Source organism: Pan paniscus, chromosome 4, assembly GCF_029289425.2.
Source record: "Pan paniscus chromosome 4, NHGRI_mPanPan1-v2.0_pri, whole genome shotgun sequence".
Taxonomy (NCBI): Eukaryota; Metazoa; Chordata; class Mammalia; order Primates; family Hominidae; genus Pan; species Pan paniscus.
The window spans coordinates 152,834,270-152,857,942 of record NC_073253.2 but is presented as its reverse complement, the minus strand read 5'-3'; the positions used below and the strand labels follow the sequence as shown (position 1 = coordinate 152,857,942).

At 39.8% G+C, this 23,673-nt stretch overlaps 1 protein-coding gene across 3 annotated transcripts in view; it reads left to right on the top strand.

Moving 5' to 3' along the window:
* The window catches only part of SOX30 (SRY-box transcription factor 30), a 47,639-nt gene that overhangs the window by 4,382 nt on the left and 19,584 nt on the right, over positions 1 to 23,673 (top strand). Inside the window, exons 1-3 of one of the 3 annotated variants that reach the window (XM_003818991.4) lie at positions 14,629 to 16,014; positions 18,233 to 18,472; positions 20,314 to 20,493. In XM_003818991.4, the coding sequence (XP_003819039.3) occupies positions 15,048 to 16,014; positions 18,233 to 18,472; positions 20,314 to 20,493 (1,387 nt within the window). In that variant the 5' untranslated portion in view covers positions 14,629 to 15,047. Of the gene's footprint in view, positions 1 to 14,628; positions 16,015 to 18,232; positions 18,473 to 20,313; positions 20,494 to 23,673 lie in introns of those variants that run through there. The other 2 variants (XM_003818992.5, XM_024928976.3) reach the window with 2 other exon arrangements.

The window sequence follows — 23,673 nt, the reverse complement described above, 5'->3', positions numbered from 1 at the left end:
GGTGAGCCTCTCCCTCATCCACATCTCCCTAACCCAGCCTGACTCTCCCTAATGGCCTATCCATCCCAGAGTGGGTGACAAGTTCTTCAGATACCTGGTGGAAGAGACACCTGGGTTGGAGTCCAGCTTTGATGTTAAAGAGCTGACCTTGGCCAGGCATGGTGGCTCACGCCTGTAATCCCAGCACTTTGGGAGGCCAAGGCAGGTGGATTACCTGAGGTCAGAAGTTGGAGACCAGCCTGGCCAACATGATGAAACCCCGTCTCTACTGAAAACACAAAAATTAGCCAGGTGTAGTGGTGCATGCCTGTAATCCCAACTATTTAGGAGGCTGAGGCGGGAGAATCGCTTGAACCCAGGAGGTGGAGGTTGCAGTTAGCTGAGATTGTGCCACCACACTCCAGCCTGGGTGCCAGAGCCAGACTTCATCTCTAAACAAAACAAAACAAAAAACCTCATCCATAAAATGGGGCTAATAAAATTACCTATTCTGCTGTTGGGAGGATTCAATGAGATCATGTTTGAAAAGAGCTGGGCCTTATACCTGGCACATGAGTGCTCAATAAATGTTAATATGATAATGATTTTGATGACCTGAATGGGATCCCAGGTGAGATTTCATTTGAACTGAGGTGTGTGTGTGTGTGTGTGTGTGTGTGTCTACTGGACTAAAGAATCTTTCTTCTGGGCATAGTGGCTCACACCAATCCCAGCACTTTGGGAGGCTGAGATGGGAGGATCTCTTGAGCCCAGGAGTTTGAGACCAGCTTGGGCAACATAGCCAGACCCTATCTCTACAAAAATACAAAAATTAGCCAGGCATGGTGGCATGTGCCTGTGGTCCCAGCTACTCTGGAGGCTGAGGTGGAGGTGGGAGGATCGCTTGTGCCCAGGAAGTCAAGAATACAGCGAGCCATGATTGTTCCACTGTGCTCCAGCTTGAGTGATAGAGTGAGACCCTGTCTCAAAAACAAACAAACAAACAAAAACAAAAAACAAAAGCCTTTGGCCAATCTCCTTAGCTTCAAGATTCCATTTCTCCCACAATATCTTCCCATCCAATACCTCTCCATTCTTCACTCACTAATTTTTCTTTCTTTTAATCTTCTTCTCTCCCAATAACTAAGTGGCTTTCAGGAATTTCATTGCTTTGAAATTTGAGCCGAGATCAAATCACTGCACTCCAGCCTGTGTGACAGAGTGAGACTCCATCTAAGAAAAAAAAAAAAAAAAGGGAATATCCTGCAAGATGGTCAGTCAGACCAGGTTTTGCAACTTTGCAGTGACTCACTGTGTAATCTTAGTGAAGTTCCTCCATCTCTTTGGGTCTGAGTTTCCTGAACTATTAAATGGGGGTAATAATACACAATAGATGTCAAGTACCTAAAACACTTAAGGGCTCCATATAGTTTTATTTTTATTTATTTATTATAAATAAATTATAAATTATAATTATTTATATTTATTTAAATACTTATATATTTAAAATAAGTGTATATTTAAAATATATATTTATTTTATTTTATTTTATTTTTATTATACTTTAAGTTTTAGGGTACATGTGCACAATGTGCAGGTTTGTTACATATGTATACATGTGCCATGTTGGTGTGCTGCACCCATTAACTCGTCATTTAACATTAGGTATATCTCCTAAAGCTATCCCTCCCCGCTCTGCCAATCCCACAACAGGCCCCGGTGTGTGATGTTCCCCTTCCTGTGTCCATGTGTTCTCATTATTCAATTCCCACCTATGAGTGAGAACATGTGGTGTTTGGTATTTTGTCCTTGCCATAGTTTGCTGCGAATGATGGTTTCCAGCTTCATCCATGTCCCTACAAAGGACATGAACTCATCATTTTTTATGGCTGCATAGTATTCCATGGTATATATGTGCCACATTTTCTTAATCCAGTCTATCATTGATGGACATTTGGGTTGGTTCCAAGTCTTTGCTATTGTGAATAGTGCCGCAATAAACATACGTGTGCATGTGTCTTTATAGCAGCATGATTTATAATCCTTTGGGTATATACCCAGTAATGGGATGGTTGGGTCAAATGGTATTTCTAGTTCTAGATCCTTGAGGAATTGTCACACTGTCTTCCACAATGGTTGAACTAGTTTAAAGTCCCACCAACAGTGTAAAAGTGTTCCTATTTTCCACCTCCTCTCCAGCACCTGTTGTTTCCTGACTTTTTAATGATCGCTGTTCTAACTGGTGTGAGACAGTATCTCATTGTGGTTTTGATTTGCATTTCTCTGATGGCTAGTGATGATGAGCATTTTTTCATGTGTCTGTTGGCTGCATAACTGTCTTCTTTTGAGAAGGGTCTGTTCATATCCTTCGCCCACTTTTTGATGGGGTTGATTTTTTCTTGTAAATTTGTTTAAGTTCTCTGTAGATTCTGGATATTAGGCCTTTGTCAGATGGGTAGATTGCAAACATTTTCTCCCATTCTGTAGGTTGCCTGTTCACTCTGATGGTAGTTTCTTTTGATGTGCAGAAGCTCTTTAGTTTAATTAGATCCCATTTGTCAATTTTGGCTTTTGTTGCCATTGCTTTTGGTGTTTTGGTGTTTAGACATGAAGTCCTTGCCCATGCCTATGTCCTGAATGGTACTGCCTAGGTTTTCTTCTAGGGTTTTTATGGTTTTAGGTCTAACATTTAAGTCTTTAATCCATCTTGAATTAATTTTTGTATAAGGTGTAAGGAAGGGATCCAGTTTCAGCTTTCTGTCTATGGCTAGCCAGTTTTCCCAACACCATTTATTAAATAGGGAATCCTTTCCCCATTTCTAGTTTTTGTCAGGTTTATCAAAGATCAGATGGTTGTAGATGTGTGGTATTATTTCTGAGGGCTCTGTTCTGTTCCATTGGTCTATATCTCTGTTTTGGTACCAGTACCATGCTGTTTTGGTTACTGTAGCCTTGTAGTATAGTTTGAAGTCAGGTAGCGTGATGCCTCCAGCTTTGTTCTTTTGGCTTAGGATTGTCTTGGCAATGCGGGCTCTTTTTTGGTTCCATATGAACTTTAAAGTAGTTTTTTCCAATTCTGTGAAGAAAGTCATTGGTAGCTTGATGGGGATGGCATTGAATCTATAAATTACCTTGGGCAGTATGGCCGTTTTCATGATATTGATTCTTCCTATCCATGAGCATGGAATGTTCTTTCATTTTTTTTGTCCTCTTTTATTTTGTTGAGCAGTGGTTTGTAGTTCTCCTTAAAGAGGTCCTTCACATCCCTTTTAAGTTGGATCCCTAGGTATTTTATTCTCTTTGAAGCAATTGTGAATGGGAGTTCACTCATGATTTGGCTCTCTGTTTGTCTGTTATTGGTGTATAGAAATGCTCGTGATTTTTCAACATTGATTTTGTATCCTGAGACTTTGCTGAAGTTGCTTATCAACTTAAGGAGATTTTGGGCTGAGACAATGGGGTTTTCTAAATATACAGTCATGTCATCTGCAAACAGGGACAATTTGACTTCCTCTTTTCCTAATTGAATACCCTTTATTTCTTTCTTCTGCCTGATTGCCCTGGCCAGAACTTCCAACACTATGTTGAATAGGAGTGGTGAGAGAGGGCATCCCTGTCTTGTGCCAGTTTTCAAAGGGAATGCTTCCAGTGTTTGCCCATTCAGTATAATATTGGCTGTGGGTTTGTCATAAATAGCTCTTACTATTTTGAGGTACATCCCATCAATACCAAATTTATTGAGAGTTTTTAGCATGAAGGGCTGTTGAATTTTGTCAAAGGCCTTTTCTGCATCTATTGAGATAATCATGTGGTTTTTGTCTTTGGTTCTGTTTATATGCTGGATTACGTTTATTGATTTGCATATGTTGAACCAGTCTTGCATCGCAGGGATGAAGCCCACTTGATCGTGGTGGATAAGCTTTTTGACGTGCTGCTGGATTCATTTTGCCAGTATTTTATTGAAGATTTTTGCATTGATGTTCATCAGGGATATTGGTCTAAAATTCTCTTTTTTTTGTTGTGTCTCTGCCAGGCTTTGGTATCAGGATGATGCTGGCCTCATAAAATGAGTTAGGGAGGATTTCCTCTTTTTCCATTGATTGAAATAGTTTCAGAAGGAATGGTACCAGCTCCTCCTAGTACCTCTGGTAGAATTTGGCTGTGAATCCATCTGGTCCTACTTGGTTGGTAGGCTACTAATTATTGCCTCAATTTCAGAGCCTGTTATTGGTCTATTCAGGGATTCAACTTCTTCCTAAACATATTCTGAAGGCAATTGCTTGAAAAAGTTATTATCAGTAGAAAGGAATGTCGGGGTTATGATAAAGGGTTGTGAAGACCTAGGTTTTATCATGCAGACAAAGCCTCCAGCAGGCATTAGAGAGATGACCATCAATGTTTCTTATCAGATATAAGGTTTGTGTTGGTTAATGCTGGAGGAGTGTAATGAGGCATGTCCAACCCCTACTTCCTTTCATGGCCTGAACCAGTCTTTCAGGGTAAGTTTTAGAGTTCCCTGGCTGAGGAGAAAGTCCAATCAGATTTTTGTGGGGGAGGCTTTTGAATTTTATTTTTGGTTTCCACATCAAAGAAAAAACCTCCAGGGAAATTATAAAATATTTTCTACTGAATGACTGTAAAATCAGAGCATATCAAAATTAATGCAGGTAAAGCAATATTTAGAGAGAAATTTATAGCTTTAAAAATTAGAAAGGAAGACTTCAATAACCTAGAAAAATTAATTAAGCTTCCACCTTAAGAAACTACAAAAAGAAAAGCCAAAGTAGAATGAAGGACTAAAGACCACAGCGGAAATCAATAAAAAGAAAACAGCAAAACAATAGAGAAAATTAGCGAAACTTACAGTTAATTCCTTGAAAAGATCTATAACATTGATAACTTTTTAGTCAAATGACCAAGAAAAAAAGAGAGAAGACAGAAATTACCAAAATTGGGATTAAAAGAGGAAGCATTCTGAACCCTATGGAAATTAAAAGGCTTATAAAGGAATATTTTGAACAACCTTATGCCAACAATTTGTCAACTTAGATGAAATGGGCAAATTCATTAACAGAAATGATCAAAGTAGACTCAAAAAGAAATTATACAATTTGCATAGATATATATCAGTGAAAAACATTAAAGCATTTAATTAAATTATTTTAGAATCTTCTTCAAAGCAAAGTCCAGGCCTCCATGGTTTTATTGGGAACTCTATTAACATTTAAATAATTAATAATACCAATCCAATGGAAATCTTTTCAAGAATAGAAGAAAAGGGGACACTTTACAGCTCATTTTACCCTGAGACTAAAAGCCACAGACAAAGATATCACAAGAAAATTATAGAACAACACTCGTCATGAATGTAAATGCTAAAATTGTTTAAATAACAACAAATTAGATCCAGTAATGTACAAAAAGGATTATACACTATTACCAAGTGTGGTCGATTTATTACAGGAATGTTCTTTAGCTTAACATCTGAGTATCAATTCATGTAATACATATATTAATAGAATAAATCAGTGGTCAGCAAACTATAGCCCTTGGGCCAAATCTGACATGACATTTGTTTTTGCAAATAAAGTTTACTGAAACAAAGCCAAGCCCATTCATTTGCATATTGTCTATGATTGCTTTCTGCTACAAAGCAGAGTTGATTGGTTGCAACAGAGCTCATATGGCTCACAAAACCAAAAATATTTACTATATAGCCTTTTCTGGAAAATGTTGCTGACCCTTAAAGGAAAAAGCCATATAATCATCTCAATAGACACAGACAAAGCATTTGATAAAATTGAACTACTATTCATGGTAGAATTCTCAATAAACTAGGAATAGAAGGAAACTTTCTTACTTTGATAAAAGGCAGCTACATAAACCTATGACTAACAACATGCTTAAAGGTGAATGACTGAATGCTTTCTTCCTAAGATTGGGTACAAAGCAAAAGGATGTACACTCTCACCACTTCTATTTAACCTTGGACTAAAAGTTCCAGCCAGTACAATAAGGTAAGAAAATAAAAATACAAAAATCAACATACAACCAACTGCAAAGGAAATTTTAAAAAATTACATTCACAAATAGCATAAAAAGAATAAAGTATTCAGAAATAAAGTTAATGAAAGAAGTACAGGACAGTACACTGAAAATTATAAAACATTGTCAAAGGAAATTAAGACCTAAATAAATGGAGATATGTCCCATGTTTGCAAATAGGAAAACACAGTATCATCAAGGTGTCAGTTTTCCCAAAATTGATCCATAGATTCAATATAATTTCTATCTAAATACCATTAGGGTTTGCTTTAAAAGAAATTGATATGATGAACCTAAAATTTATCTTTTAAATCCAAAGGACCAAGAAAAGCCAGTATGATTTTATGAAAGAACAAAGTTCAAGGACTTACATGATTTCAAAATTTCAAAATTTACCATAAAGCTAGAATAATCAAGACTGTGGTACTGGCATAAAAATATGTATATAGCTTGGCACGGTGACTCATGCCTATAATCCAGCCTGGGTAACAGAGTAAGAACCCCATTTGTAACAAAAGAAAAAAAAAGAGATACTGTAAACCAAAAATAAAATTCTAAATTCCCCAACCAATGGAATGGACCCCTCCTTTTGGCCAAGGGTATATTTTTTATATTTTATTATTTTATTTTATATTTTATTTTATTTTTATTTTACTTTACTTTATTTTATTTTATTTTATATTTTTGAGACAGAGTCTCACTCTGTTGCCCAGGCTGGAGTGCACTGGTGCAGTCTCAGCTCACTGCAACCTCTGCTTCCTGAACTCAAGCAATTCTCCAGCCTTGGCCTCCCGAGTAGCTAGGACTACAGGCACAGGCCATCATGCCTGGCTAATTTTTGTATTGTTTTGTAGAGACGAGATTTTGCCACGTTGCCCATGTTGGTCTAAAATTCTTGGACTCAAGCAATACTTTTGCCTCAGCCTTCCAAAGTGCTGGGAATGCAGGCATGAACAACTGCACCAGGCTAGGGCATTTTAAAGTAAACCTAAAACACTAGCTCAGGCTACAGTGGGAATGGGTGGTCAGACATGCCTCATTAAACATTCCTCCCGTTGGAATTCAGGCACAGCTGACCAGCATTAACATAGAAACAGCGACTTTCAGACTGACAGAATAGACTTTTTAGGTCTGATATTCTCTGAAGCCTACTATCTGGAGGCTTTATCTGCATAATAAGAACCTTGGTATCCACAACCCCATATCTTAACCCAGACACTCCCTTCTGTTGATTCTAGGTCTTTAGATAAGTCTTTCAACCAATTGCCATTCAGAAAATCTTTGAATCCACCTGTGATCTGGAAGCCCTGATTTGAGTTGTCACACCTCTCTGGACTGAAGCTATGTACATCTTACAGTATTGAATGATGTCCTATGTCTCCCTAAAATGTATAAAAGCAAGCTGTAGCCTGACCACCTTGGTGACATGTTGTCAGGACCTCTTGAGGCTGTGTCACGGGGATGTCCTTAACCTTGGCAAAATAAACTTCTAAATTGATTAAGGCTTGCCTCAGATACTTTTGGTTTACAGTACATAGATGGAAGGAATGGAAGGAACAGAACAGAGAGTTCAGAAATACACCCATGCATCTACTGTCAATTACATTTTGATAATTGAAATCAGAATATGAACTGAAACCTTGCACAAAATTAACACCAACTTTCTTATTGGACCCCACCACTTACCCAAAGTTAGCCTTTGGGTTGGGGGTTTCCACAGTATAGTGGGACCATTCCATGGTCACCAGAAAGACGTTACAGGATCCTAGCACTTACTGGGAATATCTGCACTATAGGCTCATCTGGGTCACCAGAAAGATGTTATAGGAAAGGGGTCCAGGTCCAGAACCCAAGAGAAGGTTCTTGGATCTCACACAAGAAAGAATTCAGGATGAGTCCACAGAGTAAAGTGAAAGCACATTTAAGAAAGTAAAGGAATAAAAGAATGGCTACTCCATAGACAGAGCACTGGTTGCCCATTTTTATGGTTAGTACTTGATGATATGCTAAACAAGGGGTGAATTATTCATGCATCCCTTTTTAGACCATATAGGGTAATGTCCTGATGTTGCCATGGCATCTGTAAACTATCATGGCACTGGTGGGAGTGTAGCAGTGAGGATGATAAGAAGTGACTCTTGTCACCATCTAGGTTTTGGTGGGTTTTAGCCAGCTTCTTTACTGCAACCTGTTTTATCTGCAAGCTGTTTATGACCTGTATTTTATGCCAGCCTCCTATCTCATCCTGTGACTTAGAATGCCTTAACTGTCTGGGAATGCAGCCTAGTAGGTTTCAGCCTCGTTTTACACAGCTTCTACTCAAAATGGAGTTGCTCTGGTTCACACGCCTGACATTACCCCCTCCCTTTTATAATCCTAAGGGTTTGTATAATTTTAATCCTAAGGGTTGCAGAGGGTTGAAAATCCATCTTCTGTAACTTCTTCATGCTGAATAGGAGCAATGATATTCTTGCTTAACTATGAGAGTCTCTTGTATTCAGGGTAGAGAGGAGCTCAGTCAGAAAGCATCAGTACGGCGAGGGCAATTCATAACTCCGAGTTTTGACAAAAGGTGATATCTGGAAGATTCATAAGTGTGCTCAGAATTAGAATACTGATTTAGATTTTTACATTACCCATCCCTCTTGTTTCCTCTGAGCAGCAGTCAGATGTCACTAGTTGGTTCAGAGGAATAAGCAGGGTTAGCCTAAATTGCAGAAACAAACTTAAAAACAACTGATGAGACTAGAATTTAATAACAAGTGTACCACAGTTTCTGAAACATAATTTCTCTCTCCAGTTTCCCATTTTTACTAAAGACAAATAATGGTAAGACTGATTTGCTTTATTATACTTGGCCTGATTAGTTGTATAAAGTGCAATGAGAATAATTATTTTTTACATAACCACTTTTTAAATTGGTTTTGATGCAACTTTATTCCATAGAAGGAATCTCAGATAAGACTTTTTCAGAGCTGAGCCCTGCCATAGGTTTGTACCCTCAAATACCTATGAGATGAGTAAATTCCCCTCCTCTTGGGGTCCCAAGATAACCTGGGGATCCTGGACCTGTAGAAAGTGACATTCTTTACTTACCACAGGTCAGAAACCCTGTACAGGGGCTGTTGTAGACAAGGTATGAGGCCAATTCCCCAAGGGGCTTTTATTGGCTTTACAAGTCAAGTTTGATTCCTTAAAGGAAAACGTGCCATTCCAGTCAAAGCGTTGGTAAAATAACCAGTGTTTCCAATTGTGTCCTGTTGCAAAAGAAAAGAGGTTCTTATTGCACTTATGCAAATAACTATATTGCCATAATGTAAGAATACTCACAAATAGTTTCCACATTCTGGAGAAATTAGGTAGAGAGAACTAAATATGCTTCAAATGTTATTCACAGCAATATACTTTACTCAATTGCTACAAGCTGCAAATAGCTCAAAAGATGTTTCCTTGACTCTGAAAAACAAAACAAAGGATCAGCAGCATTTTCAGCAAAGTTAAAATGATTACTTTAGTCTTCTATTAGTTCAGTCAATGCAGTTAACTTCTGTTCTGCTTGATATTCCTAAACATTTCAGCTCTCCATGAGTATTCTGAAAGTGTTTTCCTTTATTTTAATATCACAATTTCCAAAGTTATCAGAAATCTGCATTTAAGAACACCTGTTAGAGTTCTACAGTTGATTATAAACCAACTTTTGAAGAGGATTAAAAGACAACAATTGTGTGTGGATGACAAAAAGTCTTAGGACAGCCACTATTAAAGTCTCAATTGATAAGGAAATTTGCTTCCTTCTGTGGTATACAATGATTTTATGTAACAATTATAATTATTCACAATATACACCAAGTCATATCAGAATTATAAGACTTTTAAAAATAATTTTCAATATATACCAATAATACATTTATACAATTACAGCCCCCAAAAATCCAAACACCATTTTACATTTGATAATGCTTCCTGTATGGTTTTTGTACCAAATAAGCCAAATGTGACTCTTGCATTAGTGCATTATTGATGACAAACCCAATTCTTTATAAAACCTTATAGACAAATGTATTCAATCTTAATCAGTTTGACTATAAGGTAAGATTCTCACAAACCTTTTATAACCCTTTACATATTTTTGTTAAAGAGCAAATCATAGCAGGTTTTTGCTCTAAAAAAACTTGTGCTTTTATTCCAATGTTTAATTTATAGAAAAAATGAATACCCCTTTAACTTTAACTAATATATTCACACACAGAATGTCTTACAATTAATTTTTCACACTTTCCAAAACTTCTTAAACCTTCAGCTTCATTCTATGTAACTTAAAACAATAATTTAACCATTTAATCTAAGGAAGAAAATTTACATTCTCATGACTTCTAATGATCTTTTACCAAAAACACATTTCACTTTCCTTACACACCTTATGTGTAGAACTATTCTTCAGTAGTCTCAGTTATGTGTTACAATGTTAACTTTCAGCGATTTTTACTTTTGGTGAAAACCCTGGTTGGTAAGCATTTTAATTATGTACTAGGTGTGCAGCCTAGGACACAGACAGAAGTGCAGATAAGGTCTGACTTTTTCTAGCATTGCTTGGGGTATGGCTAACATCACATGTCCCCAGGCCTTATCTAGACTCTAATATGGTCAAAGTAGGTAAATTAAACAATTTTCAAAAGTGAAAGCAGCAGCTTATGACCTCAAAGCATTTAGCAAACCTAATATCTGACCTGCATAATTTAGACCAAATGTTTACATTTTAAGATATTTTTATTTTACCAATAATCTTTAAAACTGTCTTCATTTCCCAAAGATTACTTAAGGCACATGAACTATATAAAAGGCATTATACGTTTAATTTTTCTCACAAAAATATGACTGAAGCACTTATTATTTTTAACCGATTAATCAAACCTCTGTTATATACAAGCACCACACACATGATACACATAAATACACAGACAGAAGATAAAGGACTCATCTCCTAAGATGGGAATTGAACCCTGAACCCAGGCCACCACTGTGAAAGAGAAAGCACAGCCACATGGTTACAAGGTCAAGCTCCCAAGGACATACAAGACAAGAGGGAAACCTCATCCAGTTTTTTTCACGGACCTGCAGCAAAGTTTTTAACTGACCAGTTTGCTGGGCCATCTTGAACAGCAGGCTTATAGGTGTCCTAAGCCCATGTTCTATCCTAAGGTACCCCTCTTTATGACAGAACAATACAGAATGACACAGGAAACACACCAGATTGGCTACAGCTTAAGACTAGCCTCACAAATCCTTTCTTCCATTAATCAAAACTTTGTAAGAAATAGTGATTTTTACCATTCCTACAACCAGTTTGCACAGAGAGAGATGACAGCATTGCCTGAGGCAAGGTGGGGAAGGCCAGGCGTTCAGGGAAGCCACAGAAAGATTCACCCACTGCAGCGACAGTGAAGAGTTCAGGTGGCCACTTCTCGGTAGTGAAGGGATGTTTTCCAGCAGTCCCATCGACTCTCAAGTTTCCCCTTTACGGGAGGAAAAAGCTCCTCATGTCCCATGATCCTGTACCTGCCTAACCCTGTCATCCGCATCCATCAGCAAAGAGTACAAGGCAGATTATTCCAAGGAGAATAGAAGTTAACATACCGTAGTGCCAAACCTGTTCTTAGCCAAAAGGGACTTTACCGAGAGGGGCTTCTAGCCCCCTAAATCTTAGAAGGGACTCTAACCCTCCTAAGTTGGGCTTCTAACCAAATCCCATTCTTTATCTGGGTACCCCACCACTTATCCAAAGTTGTCCAATCAGTGCTATAGTCTATTTCCTTTGAGTCAGGAGTCTCCTAAGTATCGTCCCTTTAGGGTTCACCAGAAAGATGTTACCGGACCCCACCACTTACCCAAAGTTAGCCTTTGGGTCGGGGTTTCCATACTGCAGTCCATTCCATAGTTGCCAGAAAGATGTTACAGGACCTCACCACTTACTGGGGGCTTACGCACTATAATCCCACCTGGGTCACCAGAAAGATGTTACAGGAAAGGGGTCCAGATCCAGACCCCAAAAGAGGGTTCTTGGATCTTGCACAAGGAAGAATTCAGAGCGAGTCCATAAAGTAAAGTGAAAGCGAGTTTATTAAGAAAGTAAAGGAATAAAATAATGGCTACTCCATAGACTGAGCAACCCCAAGGGCTGCTGGTTGCCCATTTTTATGGTTATTTCTTGATGATAAGCTAAACAAGGGGTGGATTTTTCATGCCTCCCCTTTTTAGACCATATAGGATAACTTCCTGACATTGCAGTGGCATCTGTAAGCTGTCATGCTGCCAGTGTGAGTGTAGTAGTGAGGATGACAAGAGGTAATTCTCATCACCATCTTGGTTTTTGTGGGTTTTAGCCAGCTTCTTTATTGCAACCCGTTTTATCAGCAAGGTTTTTATGACCTGTACTTTGTGCCAGCCTCCTATCTCATCCTGTGACTTAGAATGCCTTAACTGTCTGGGAATGCGACCCAGTATGTTTCAGCCTCATTTTACCCAGCACCTACTCAAGATGGAGGTGCTCTGGTTCACACACCTCTGACAACTTATTTGCCTCTTTTATCAGCTTTTGCTCATGCATACAGTTGCCTCTCCCATTTAAACCCTAGTACAGTGGTTCTCAAAGTGTGGTATGGGGACTGACACTTACAGAGTCAGCTAGGTTAAAACTATTTTCATAATAATCCTAATGTAATATTTGCTCTTTTCACTTCATTCTCTTGTGAGCATAAGGTGGGGAAAATATAATTTTTTCCTATGAAAATGTGTTACCACAGAACGGTTTTATTGTTGACGTTTTAAATGAGTTGCTATCTTTAAAATTTGTTTTTATTTACAACATGGTAAATATTGATAGATAAAATCCACATGAACGAAAGCTTTTTTGGGATCTTCAATAGTTTTTTTTTTTTTTTTTTTTTTGAGACAGGGTCTTCTTGCTCTGTTGCCCAGGCTGGAGTGCAGTGGCACGATCTCGGCTCACTGCAACCTCTGCCTCCCAGGTTCAAGCGATTCTCCTGCCTCAGCCTCCCAAGTAGCTGGAATTACAGGCATGTGCCACCATGCCCAACTAATTTTTGTATTTTTAGTAGAGACAAGGTTCCACCATGTTGGCCAGGCTGGTCTCGAACTCCTGACCTCAAGTGATCCGCCTGCCTCAGCCTCCCAAAGTGCTGGGATTACAGGAGTGAGCCACCACACCCAGCCCAGGATCTTCAATGGTTTTTATGGGTATAATGAGTTCCTGAGATAAAAGTTTGAAAACCATTGCCCTTGTCTATCTGCCAGGTATAAGAACTCCTACTGACCACATTTGTTACCAGAGGATTGGACAATAAATTGGAGTGGTCTTCGAGTGATAACTTGTCTTGATTGCAAAAATCATCTACGTCAAGATAAACTATAGTTTTTGGCCAGAATGTCATTTAGAAATGCAGCAAATGTTAATACAGGATTTCTTTTTGTTTTTCTTGGTGATGTTTAATGGAAATAAACACAATCCTAGTAAAAGGAGAAACATAAACATGGAAAGGATTTGGAACAGTGTCTAGCATAAGAGTAAGCCCTTAACACAGGTAGTGATTATTACTATTTTATTATTACCCTATCACAGTCGCTATTCATTTATTTATTCAACAAGTATTTATTGAGTACTATATGCCAGGCTCAATGGTCTGCATTGTGGATTCAGTGATGGGCAAAACACAAACTGTTCTGCCTTCAAGGACTTTATAGTCAAGTGGGAGAGGCAGTGGAATCATCACATGAAAATTCTAATTACAAATTGTGGTAAGCAAACCAAGTGATAGAGGTATAAGTAGACCAAGATTTTATCTGATTTTCAGAGTCAGTAAAAGCTTCTCTGAAGAAGTCCCAGTTGAGCTGCAATTTGAAAAATGTGCAGGAGGAATTAAGGAGACACAAAGGAAAGAGTAGCATGCTGGGCATGTTTAAACACCCTGCAGTAGAAAGAGAATGATGATGGGGCCAATGTGGCTGAAACCCAAAGACTCAATAACTATTTAATGGCAAAAACCACAATTACTTTTGCACCAATCTAATAGTAGCAGTAGTAGGAGGTTAGATCCCAAGCCACTGGGGGATTTTTAAGGCTTTGCTAAGAATTTTAGACTTTCATTACATTATCAGTGGGGAGCCATGGAAAGTTTAGGAAAAGTGTGACAACCTTAGATTTGCGTTTTCGAAAGATCACTGGCAGCTGGAGTGTAGTGGGGCAAGGGTGACAAGCAGGGAGACTATTCATTATCCCAGTGAAAGATGCTGGGAGCCTGGAACAGGATAATGGCAGGTAGAGACACAAAACAGTGGATGAATTTGGGATGTATAGTATTTTGGAAGTAGGGCCACAGGGCCTGGTGATTAATTGAAACTTTAGCACAATAATCACACAAAGTCGAAGATCCTCCCCAGCAAGATTAGCTAATAGGTTATTGATAAGTTGCAAAATCTTCCCCATTCTCCCTTGGCAAAGATTCAAAAGCCCTGGTGATACTCAGGGCCGACAGATTACTTAGGCCGCACAGAGCGCGTGCACAAGGCCGTCGCTCGCCTTGTGACGCAAGACTTCATTCCCTGGATGTCAGCAGCCTGGAAGCGCAACGTTTCCTGGGCAACGCCATTGTCGCAGCTCCGGGTGGGGGAGGGATGACTAAAGACAACGGCTGTAAGAGAACTCCACAAGAGAGAGTCAGAACGAAAATGTGCAACAAGTGCGGCGGCTCCTACCATGGCAGGTGATTCGAGGACTCAGCACGAGGCGAGAGTAGGGACAGGGAAGAGCCCGAAAACCCGCCTGTGATTGGCCGTCCACGGGTATCGGTCGTTGTGATTGGGTGAGGCCCAGACAGACAGCTGCGTTTTGAACCGCGTAGGGTTCTGGGTAGCAAAGGCCTTGCAAGGCTCTTAACCGAAAGGGGGAGGAGGAAGGTCGCCAACAAACGGCTCAGCTCACAATCCTGGCCGGGGCGTCCCCCTCCCCCATGGAGAGAGCCAGACCCGAGCCGCCGCCTCAGCCGCGCCCGTTGCGTCCCGCTCCGCCCCCGCTGCCGGTCGAGGGCACCTCCTTTTGGGCAGCAGCCATGGAGCCCCCTCCGACGTCTCCCACACTGAGCGCGGCAGCCAGTGCGACCTTGGCCTCGTCGTGCGGGGAGGCAGTGGCGTCCGGCTTACAGCCCGCGGTGCGGCGGCTGCTGCAGGTGAAGCCAGAGCAGGTGTTGCTGCTACCACAGCCTCATGCCCAGAACGAGGAAGCCGCTGCCTCGCCCGCGCAGGCGCGGCTGTTGCAGTTCAGGCCCGACCTGCGGCTCCTGCAGCCGCCGACAGCGTCAGACGGCGCCACATCCAGGCCCGAGTTGCACCCGGTGCAGCCCCTGGCGCTGCATGTCAAGGCCAAGAAGCAGAAGCTGGGGCCCAGCCTGGATCAGTCAGTGGGGCCTCGAGGGGCCGTCGAAACCGGTCCTAGAGCCTCCAGGGTGGTCAAGTTGGAAGGCCCCGGGCCGGCCCTCCGCTACTTCCGAGGGGACGAGAAGGGCAAGCTGGAGGCGGAGGAGGTCATGAGAAACGCGATGCAGGGCGGGGCAGGCAAAAGCCCGGCAGCCATCCGAGAAGGTGTGATCAAAACGGAGGAACCCGAGAGACTCCTCGAGGACTGCAGGCTCGGCGCGGAGCCCGCGTCCAATGGCCTGGTTCATGGCAGCGCGGAGGTCATCTTGGCCCCAACGTCCGGTGCCTTTGGGCCGCACCAGCAAGACCTTAGGATCCCTTTGACGCTCCACACGGTCCCCCCTGGGGCCCGGATCCAGTTTCAGGGAGCTCCACCTTCAGAGCTGATAAGATTGACCAAGGTCCCCCTGACACCAGTGCCTATTAAAATGCAGTCCCTACTGGAGCCTTCTGTAAAAATTGAAACCAAAGATGTCCCGCTCACCGTGTTGCCCTCAGATGCAGGTATTAGACAGCAGGGGAGTCGGGTTTTCAAGACTGCATCTGTGTTGCCCATAGCTGTTTTGTCAGCAGTTCCCAAGTCTAAACTACAAAAGTAAAGTAATGGAACTGATTGTTTTCAGGGCAGAGTCTGCACAGGTATCACTTCTGATCGACTTGTACATATAGCAGTAAAATACACGAATGCCTTCAAGATTCTCAAGTATTTTTTAAAAAATCGATTTTAAGGCCCAGTATTTAGATAGGACTAATTTTTGTACACAAAAATAGAAATATTCTTGCTAGACAGCACAGACCCCTCAGTTTATATGCTACAAATAATCAAGATTAAAAATATTGTAGTATAACAGCTCAGTACTTTTATATGTATCAAGAAATAGAAGAAATAATGGTGTTGAATGAAAAAAGTGATTATAATTAAACAGGAAAGTTTATACCGATTATAGAGGCTATCTTTAAAAATGAATAATTATTACGTGATTTAAAAATGAAAACAATACGTGATTCAATGTAATATTTTAGTGTTTATTCCTCTGAAAGGTAATGACATAGAAATATTGAAAAGAATACAGTAGAATGAGCCATAAATATTATTTTTAAAGAAATGACTAGTTGTAGCAGTAACAAATACAAATAATGTTTTTATTTCTATTCAGTATTTCCAGATATATAGTTAGCAAACTCTTATTTTAAGATTTAGTTCACACAGAACACTTTGCCAATGAACATCTTGGAAAGTCATATTAATCTTTGGTTCATATTTTTATTAACTTTATGTTTTATTGTTTTTTTAAATTTTCTGTGTTGATTCTTCCTCTCCACTCCACCCTGTTGCTTTTATCTTTAGTAGTTTTTAGATTTTATTTTTGTTTTCTAAAGGAAAGAAAGGGAAAGCTTTCTTTATACTACTTATTTCATCCTTAGTGTTTTTAAGAAATTTTTAATATATGAAGTAATCCTAAAATAATATAATAAATTTATGGACAGTTATTTTTGATAAAATACATGAGAGATGTGAATTTAGATAACTTCCTTTGTTGAAATTTCAACTGGCTCTGTGACTTTCTTTTTTTAAATTTTATTTTATGAAAAAGAGATGCTGGTCTCGAACTCCTGGGATGAAGCAATCCTCCGCCTCGGCCTCCCAAAGTACTGAGGTTACAGGTGTGAGCCATTGTGGCTGCCTTCTCTGACTTTCAAAAAAATTACTTTTATTATTTTCTGTCTTTTTTTTTCTGAAATATTGGCAGAGAGGTTCTAGGAATGAAGGTCAGAAGCAAGTGTGAGCCATTTTACCTGCCTTCTGTGACTTTCAAAAAATTATTTTTTTGAGACTGAGTCTCACTCTGTTGCCCAGTCTGGAGTACCGTGGCGTGATCTCAGCTCGCTGCAACCTCCACCTCCTGGGTTCAAGCGATTCTCCTGCCTCAGCCTCCTAGGTAGCTGGGACTACAGGCATGAGCAACCACGCCCGGCTAATTTTTGTATTTTCAGTAGAGATGGGGTTTCATCATGTTGGCCAGGCTGGTCTCAAACTCCTGACCTCGTGTGATCCACCTGCCTTGGCCTCCCAAAGTGCTGGGATTACAGGCGTGAGCCACCGTACCTGGCCCAAAAAATTATTTTTATTGTTTTCTTTCATTTTTCTCCCAGGACACAGGACTAGTGTTGATGATTCCACTTGGTAAGAGCTTCACCTTCGTAGTGAAATACAACTAATATAGTATTACAATATTATAAATAGTTTTGCTTGAAAGGACACAAGAGCAGCATGTAGATGAGTTCCTGTGAATGTTTAGAGAACCTCTACCTAGCTAAGATTATAGTCACGAGTAAGTCATGCATGGTTCCTGTTCCTTAATGATAGAATATTTTTAGTAGTAAATAAATAAATGTTAATTATTGTTAGAGGTACTAATAATACAGATCAAAGAAGTAATAAGCCAACAATTTACTCTCTTCAACATGATTATTGCCACAGTTATCTTCAACAATATTATCCTCTTTGAGGAAAAGGAGTCATTCTAAACTACAGTTCAGAATGGCGAGTTCAGGGGATGTAAGGACTTGTGGAATACTGGCAGGTTTTTTTGGTTATATTGAAGTGTATATTTCCTCCAGATATTTCAAAAATAAGTATAGACGGAGGTGCACTTTACCTTAAAATTGTGTGTGTGTGTGTATGGCACATTAATTTAGCCTCTTAATTTTTGTCATGTAGGCATACCAGATACTCCCTTCAGTAAGGACAGAAATGGTCATGTGAAGCGACCCATGAACGCATTTATGGTTTGGGCAAGGATCCACCGACCAGCACTAGCCAAAGCTAACCCAGCAGCCAACAATGCAGAAATCAGTGTCCAGCTTGGGTTAGAGTGGAACAAACTTAGTGAAGAACAAAAGAAACCCTATTACGATGAAGCACAAAAGATTAAGGAAAAGCACAGAGAGGAATTTCCTGGTAATCAAATTAAATAATGCCTCTTACTTCTTTTAAATGAATTTATTTAGTTAAAGATTAGGGTAGGTTGAGATTGAAAGACAAAAATATATAATTTTTTTCTGATATGTACAATAAAGAGAATAATGACTAATATTATAACAATGATTGAAATGACACTGGGCATGAGTTTCCTTAAATAGAACCAAGCAAAGGGATATCTGATTTCATATTCACCAACTCATACAAATCAGAGGACACGCAGTTTTATTGTGGTTTTGATTTAGATAGATGTAAGTTTAATGAAAGTACATCTTGAAAGCTTTAGGCTATAATTTTGCAAGTAAACTATAGAAGTGTTAAAATGATAGCAACAGAAAAAAAATGCAGTCTATGCTTAATGAGAATGCAGGGATTGTCACCATATTCCATTTTAACATATGATTGTCAGAACATAGTCCTGCCTTCTGAGTGATAGATTTAGCCCTGTCATGATTTAGTGTGAAAGGAGTCCGATTTCTCCCTAGCAGTGGGAACATTGGGATTAAGCTTGGAAAATGCACAGTGCATGGCCAGCATGTCTGTGCAAGGTGGGACAAAACTTATTATTTTCTGAAATATTGGCAGAGAGGTTCTAGGAATGAAGGTCAGAGGCAGCAACTACAGTGAACCAGTGATTGTTCTGATTACACAGTGGCTGCAAATGCCATAGTTCCACTGTTCTGGCTTTGGAAGAAATTAAGTTATTTGTGGACTTGGAGATTGCTGAGTTTAGGAGAGTGACTCTTCTTGAACTAGGCATAAAATTAGTGACTGATCAGCCAGGCGCGGTGGCTCACACCTGTAATCCCAGCACTTTGGGAGGCCAAGGTGGGTGGATCACGAGGTCAGGAGATCAAGACCATCCTGGCTAACACAGTGAAACCCCATCTCTACTAAAAAAAAAAAAAAAAAAATTAGCTGGGCATGGTGGTGGGCACCTGTAGTCCCAGCTACTTGGGAGGCTCAGGCAGGAGAATGGCATGAACCCAGGAGGTGGAGCTTGCAGTGAGCTGAGATTGTGCCACTGCACTCCAGCCTGGGCGGCAGAGTGAGACTCTGTCTCAAAAAAAATAGTGACTGATCATTAGTGACTATTGCATTGTAAGATATAGATGATTGTAACTTACAGAAAGTGAGGAAATGAGATGAATAATGTCATAGTGAGGCATTATTTGATAAGGTGGAGGAAAGGCTTTGGGATTCAAATACAGCGGTTTTGATGTTGACTCTACTACAGGTTCATTCTGTGTCATTGGTTATAAAACATTTGACCCTTGGCCAGGCGCAGTGGCTCACACCTGTAATCCCAGCCTTTGGGAGGCCGAGACGGGCGGATCACGAGGTCAGGAGTTCAAGACCAGTCTGGCCAACACAGAGAAACCCCGTCTCTACTAAAAATACAAAAAATTAGCCGGGCGTGGTGGCATGCACCTGTAATCCCAGCTGCTCAGGAGGCTGAGGCAGGAGAATCACATGAACCTGGGAGGCGGAGGTTGCAGTGAGCCGAGATTGTGCCATTGCACTCCAGCCCGGGCAACAGTGCAAGACTCCGTCTCAAAAAAAAAAAAAAAAAAAATTTGACCCTCTTCTTTTCAATGATGAGTTATAACATTGGCCACTAGTCAGGAGCTATTTGGATATGTATGTTAAAATACACAGTGGAGAAGTCATTCACTGAAATAATATCCCGGAGCTGGAAAAGATACTTTAGATGATAATTTGTTTTTAAAACACTTTAAAGTGCTTTGCATTTTAGTATGAAAAAATTATTTAAAGGCTAAATGGAGTCTACACATTTAAACATATTTTGTCTTCTATAGGTTGGGTTTATCAGCCTCGTCCAGGGAAGCGAAAACGATTCCCTCTAAGTGTTTCCAATGTATTTTCTGGTACCACACAGAATATCATCTCTACAAATCCTACAACAGTTTATCCTTACCGCTCACCTACGTACTCTGTGGTAATTCCCAGCCTACAGAATCCCATCACTCATCCAGTTGGTGAGTTAGTTTTATTGTAGATTACTATTTTTTAAATAGCTGCAAGAAAATTTTACCTCAAGTTTGAAGTGTTCTTTCTGTTAGTCTTAAGAATTTGGAACAACAATATTAAGAAAAAAGAAGAGGGAAAGTGAGAACATTAAATAGGAGAAGGAAAAATTTCAGTAGAGATCAAAACACTTGGTTTGCCAGAGTAGCAAATAATCCATGTGTAAAACCTCAGACCTTTTAAGCATATCAGGATGAGCCCATAGATTAGGCAGATAATGCAGGAAATAACTGAGGTAATTCAATAGGAAAAAGGAGAGTCTTTTTACTAACAGCATAAAAGAATGGCTTGCTAATGGGGTATGAGGCATCCTGTCCTGGAACTTAGTAATGATACTGATTTGTTGAGACCATTCTCTCACTGCTCTAGAAAAGCAGTGGAAGTAATCTATTTTCTACCAAATATTTGTTTGGTTCATTATATTAATCTCTCTAAATGTCTCCTCTGAGTTCTTTACATTCCTGTTATTGATTTTAAGAACCCAAAATTGACAACCTAATATCTTAATAACTTGTTATAGGGCTATCCATCATTGGTTTGTTTTTCCAGAACAGTTTTTTTTTGAGATGGAGTTTTCGCTCTTGTTGACCAGGCTGGAGCAATGGTGCAATCTCAGCTCACCACAACCTCCGCTTCCTGGGTTCAAGCAATTCTGCTGCCTCAGCCTCCCGAGTAGCTGGGATTACAGGGATGCACCACCACACACGGCTAATTTTGTATTTTTAGTAGAGATGGGGTTTCTCCATGTTGGTCAGGCTGGTCTGGAACTCCCGACCTCAGATGATCTGCCCGCCCCGGCCTCCCAAAGTGCTGGGATTACAGGTGTGAGCCACCACACCTGGCCCCCAGAACATGTTTTAACCATCTTTAAGGGAGAGCTTTATACATTCACTACTTGCTGTCACTTTTTTTTTTTTTTTCAGACAGGGTCTCACTCTGTTGCCCAGGCTGGAGTACAGTGGCAGCATCACAGGTCACTGCAGCCTTGCCCTCCTGGGCTCAAGCGATTCTCCCACCTTAGGCTCCCTAGTAGCTGGGACTATAGGTGCACACCACCATGCCTGGCTAATTTTTGTATTTTTTTAGAGATGGGGTTTTGCCATGTTGCCCAGGCTGGTGTCAAATCCTGGGCTCAAATGATCCACCCACCTTGACCTCTCAAAGTGCCAGGATTATAAGTGTGAACCACCATACCTGGCCCACTTTCTTAAACCTACTAAGACTGCATAAACCTGCTTTTTCTATGTTTTTTTAACCTGTTTAAATCCTTCTGGTAATAAAGCCACCCATATGAGCTGAGAGCTTTAGATACCTTGGAAACTGACTTATTAGAATCTTAGGCATTTTCAGTGTTGTTGTTGTTGTTTAATGTATTATTTTAGCAATTGATAGCAACAAGCTACATTCCAGATGTCTAGACTCAAGAGAGAGATGCAGAAAGCTGATCCTATAGCCCTGTTCTGTCCTAGCACAGGCAGGCACTCTCAGTCTTCACTGTTTGGTAGTGACTTCCTTAATCTTGTATTTCAACCCAGGCTTAATTATGACTTTGTTCACTTACCTTGTTTTTCTGTTATGTTATTTATTTATTTTTTGAGACAGAGTCTTGCTCCGTTACCCAAGATGGAGTGTAGTGGCGCGATCTTGGCTCACTGCAGCCTCTGACGCCTGGGTTCAAGCAGTTCTCCCACCTCAGCCTCCCGAGTAGCTGAGACTACAGGTGCACACCACCATGCCCATCTAATTTTTGTATTTTTAGTAGAGATGGGGTTTCACCATGTTAGCCAGGCTTGTCTCGAACTCCTGGCCTCAAGTGATCCACCCATCTTGGCTTCCCAAAGTGCTGGGATTACAGGGTGAGCCACCATGCCCAGCCTGTGTTATGTTATGATTTCTGTTTTCATAATGTAAGTTTCTTCTTCTTATCCCTTTTTCCAAGACCTCACTTACATCTGCTTCTACCCACTGTTAAATGCTGTATATTTTCTCTTCCCAGAAACAGAATTAACAACGTTCTTATTTGAAACAGTTGACATTTGATACATTAATTTTATGCCATTCTGAGCAAAGATAAGGGTTGAGTAGAAGCTGGAAGATTTCTTCTAATGTTGGTAGGGTTCTTTCTCCATGATGTTGTATTTAAGTATGGTAGGCAGAATTATAGGAAGCACTTCAGAGCTATGCACAACAGTAATCAAATCTAAGACAAGAATGATTTTTTTGTTTGTGCTTAGTTTTTTGTTTTGTTTTGTTTTTTACAATATCTCTTATTTCTGGTGACATGTAGTGTCAGTAAAGATTTATTTCTTGGGCCAGCTGTGGTGACTCATGCCTGTAATCCTGGTGCTTTGGGAGCCTAAGAGTTCGAGACTAGCCTGGGCAACATAGCAAGACGCTGTCTCTAAAAACAAACAAACAAATTTGTTTCTTGCATCTCAAAAGATAAACAGAGAACATTATCTTATAAGCATAATTTGGGAATTATTAAGATATACACCTTAACAGTAAATCATGAAATTTATCTGCTATTTTGTTCCCCAATCATATGGCTTTGAAATATATTCTTATAGACTGTTCTCATCAACTTGGCATTTTATTATTTAGAGAAGTCAGTATCACTTGCAAATTTGGAAATTTCACAGTATATTTAATATTCTAAATCATTTGTGAAGCTTAAGTTAGAACAGATTATAGCACACATCTCTTGTGTGCTATAATCTTGGGGAATCATAATTTTAATATCTTGTCATATACAGTTAATGTATATACTTTTTTGTTGTTTCAAGTAATTTCATATTCTAAATATGAAGTTATGGTAATTTTGTTTTTCAAGCATGTTTGCTTTATTTCCATGGAAGAAAGATATCAAGATAGTGAGGTATATGATTTTTCTCATATAGAAACAATTTGCTCTTTTTCTGTAGCAAGTTTTGTGCATTAATATCGTACTGTATACATTTCACCACCATTTCAGGTGTAGATAATAGACTCACCAAGCTAGAGTTGTCAAGGTCATCGGTTTCAATAGCTGGAAGTCATGTTAATTTTCTAAAAATCTCTGGCAGAAGCCATTTGTACCTACTTTGTCTAAAATTTTCTCAGCTCCACCCTTGGGGTTTTTTAAAAAATTT